General features: G+C 50.3%; 1 protein-coding gene across 1 annotated transcript in view; it reads left to right on the top strand.

Annotated features, from left to right (window-relative positions):
• The first annotated feature begins 552 nt into the window (after positions 1-552).
• Lrpprc (leucine rich pentatricopeptide repeat containing) overlaps positions 553-3,341 on the top strand; it is a 103,516-nt gene continuing 100,727 nt past the window's right edge. Inside the window, exon 1 of the mRNA XM_005354688.3 lies at positions 553-756. Coding sequence (XP_005354745.1) covers positions 608-756 — 149 coding nt within the window. The 5' untranslated portion in view covers positions 553-607. The remainder of the gene's footprint in view (positions 757-3,341) is intronic.

Raw genomic sequence — 3,341 nt, 5'->3', positions numbered from 1 at the left:
TGCACTTGGGATGAGGTCTGCCTATTCCGTCTACCACATCCCCAAACCCAACAACACAAATCGTATATATATTTAGAGGGCCCACAGCCCAGCCTCAGTTTCCTTCATCAAGTTTTCCTCTAACCCCCGTTTCTGAGTGCTATGGCAGGAACTACGTCACTGAGCAACTAGGTCAGCAACCTTGGCGCAGAGAAGAAACGCAATCGACACTCCGGGATCTGCACAGTCGGCCCTTCCCGGCACCCTCGGTGTTGCGCCTAGTCGGCCCCCCACAAGCCCTTGCGCGAGCGTGGGCGGAGTCGACCTCTAGGGGCTCTACCAACTGCAGCGTCTGGTGGGGGTGATGTGGCTGAGCTCTCCGAGAGTGGGAGCGAGAGAGAAGGGCAACCGGAACATTGAGGACAGAGAACAGAAATTATTGTTGTAAAGCAAAGAAGTGATCCGGGTGTCCCAGGGAGTTCGGCTCTCTCCTCTTCTGCGCCTTGGTGAGGCTCCAGCCTCCCCTGCGCTTGGCCGTTGGTCCGTTCCACTCGGGGGCGACCCCGTCGTCACGTGTTCCTCCAGGTCCTCGGCAGGAGCGTGCTTCCCGGCTTGGGCACCCTGAGCCATGGCTGCCCTCCTGAGACCCGCTCGTTGGCTGCTCGGGGCCACGGCGGCCCCGCGCCTCCCGCTGTCCCTGCGCCTCTTTGCGGGCTGCCCGGGCCGGCTGTTCTCCGTCGCCCGGGTGGCGGCGGCTGGGAGCAGGCCGCCTGCGGGGTGAGTACCGGACCCTTCCTCCTGCCGGCGGATGGACAGACGTCTGGGCTCGCGTTCTCCGGCTCAGGGCTCCCGGCAACTCAGGCATGAGTCTCCCATGCTTTGGCCAATGCTTTTGCCCGTGATTTGGGGGTAACAAGGTTGAGCGTCTTGAGAAGGTCATGGTCGAGGGCATGGCTGGTTTCCGGCTTGCTGCTTGAGGTCGCCACCTGCTCTTGGACTGGGGACCGCCCGGGAAGCTGAGGGATTTGGGGGGCCTGCTACGGTGGGAGGTGGGAGCAGGTGCTGTGTCCTTCCTTAGGAGTACCCTTCCTGGGTGCTGTCCCACGCTGTTGATCAGTAACTTGCTTGTGTGTAGTCTTAGGAGGCTTCGGGTTTTCCTACCCTTTCCTATGGGGTTTGAAATTTTGATTAACCCAGGGATAGTTTAGAGCATGACATTTGATAATGCCCAGTTCGGGTTTTTGCCTGAGTTTTGTTGAATGAAATTTTCATTCAGTATTTAGGCCGATGTCATGGGTTGGACATTGTCTCAGCAGAATAGTATAATGAACACATGTAAGACACTGTTGGGATCTGTCTAGGAATGCAAAAACAAGTTAAACACCCAGTGAGTGTCAAGTATTTGTGTGAGTACATTTTCGTGGGTTGAGGTTATAGGGAGATAAGAATGCTCATTTGATTAGTGTTCTGATCACCAGGAAAAGGAAGATGGGTACTTAGGTTTTAGCACCAGAGAGAAATTGACAATTGAATGACCTACAAAAGAGCTTTGGGGTCTAGCAAGATCTGGGAACTGATCTGGAGTGGGGAGCCATGGACTGAGGGTGCTTCAGTTCATTGCCCTATGCCATTGGACATATCACTCAACATCCAAGACCTTAGTTTCTTCAGGTACACAGGTGTACACAGCACCAAGGTGGGGAGTACTCAGTAACTGCTTTGCTGCCGTAATAGAAGTAACTGTCTTCGTGGGCCAGCCTGGCACTGCGGATGATTAGGTGAAGAAAATGCTATGGGTTCTCAACAGCTTAGGTGTACACCTTCCGAGTGCTGCTGCTTGGAATTTAGGCCTGAAATCATGAACCTTCAGAAATCATTGCTTTGCTTTTGCCACATCTCTTCATCCTTCATCTCCTAGCTCTCATTCTTCAGTAGAGCAGCCAATCCCTGTACATTTCTTTAGTCCAGTGGTCCTCAGCTTGGACGCTGAGACCCCTTTGGAGGGTTGCATACGTCAGATATCCTGCATATCAATATTTACATTATGATTCATATCAGCAGCACAATTACAGTTATGAAGTAGCCATGAAATAATTTCATGGATGGGGGTCACCCCAACACGAGAAACTATATTAAAGGGTCATAGCACTAGGAAGGTTGAGGACCACTGCTCTAGTCCTCAACATGAGGACGGAGGCCAGGAATGCAGTGCTATTGTTGACTTCTCTGTAGTGTTTGGGAAACGTTGAACACATTTTAGTGACAAGCTCTTGGTCTAGATGTTTAGCACATCTGGGTTCCGTTCCTTGCTGCTAACCTTAGACCTTCCTCTCTGTAAGGAGGAGGTGCCAGGTGTCTTTGTAAAGCTGATCTTTTGTCATTCAGGGCTCAGGTGTCTCTTTAGAAGAAGCTAAACTTCCTGTGGCTCCTCTAGAAAAAGCACGTCCCCTGCAAGTCTGATGACCTCCGTTTGATCCCCAGGACCCACCTGGAAGGAAAGGCTCCTGCCACTTGTCCTGACCTCCGCCTGGAGCACACACAAAAGATAAATACAAGAAGACCCTGAGCAGTGACCTTACCGCACCTGAGTCTTGTCTATGAGCACGTGTTCTTTTTTTCTTGTTCTCTGTTTCCTTGGTAGGAAGTAGGCTGTGGAGAGCACAGTACTTGGTCTTGTTCACAAACCTGTGTGCTCAGCTCTCAGCAGGCAGGAAAGTAGTGTTTGTTTTCTTTCCCTGGACTTTGAACACTTTCCCCTACAGGCTCCTATCCCACAACACCTTTCTGTTTTGTTTTGTTTGTGTTGGTGCCCTCTGGTCCCCTGGAGTTTTAGTTGCTAGCAATTGTGAGCTGTCTGGCATGGGTGCTGGGAACTGAACTTGGGTCTTTTAAAAGAAGAGGAAGCGTTCTTAACTGCTGAGCTGCCTCTCCAGCCCCTTTTATTTTTTTAAGCTGTAAAGGTTCCTTGATGAATAACTAAATTACAGAGGGAAAACACCAAAAATCTTCTTTAATTATCACCCAGAGAGAACCATTGGTACACCATTAGTATATTTTTCAGTTGTTTATGTGGCTGTATATTGGTTTTACTTCTTTTTTACAGAAGATGTCATGATTACCAAGTCTGTGTTCTGGGCCTGAATCTCTAGCATCCTACTTCCCTTTTCCATAATGCCCCTTTCCTGGCTAGGATGGCATTGTCAGTTTCTTGTGTCTCAGGATTTTTTTTGTACCTGCCTCCTGGATACTTGTCCCCATGTTCATGTATTAGATGCTCACACACTCGGAGGCTTTGCTGTTGTATGTTAGATGCTCACACACTCGGAGGCTTTGCTGTTGTATGTTAGATGCTCACACACTCG

Source organism: Microtus ochrogaster, chromosome 16 (assembly GCF_000317375.1).
Source record: "Microtus ochrogaster isolate Prairie Vole_2 chromosome 16, MicOch1.0, whole genome shotgun sequence".
NCBI lineage: Eukaryota > Metazoa > Chordata > Mammalia > Rodentia > Cricetidae > Microtus > Microtus ochrogaster.
Note: the sequence above shows the minus strand (reverse complement) of the source record. Positions and strands in the feature narration are given on the sequence as shown.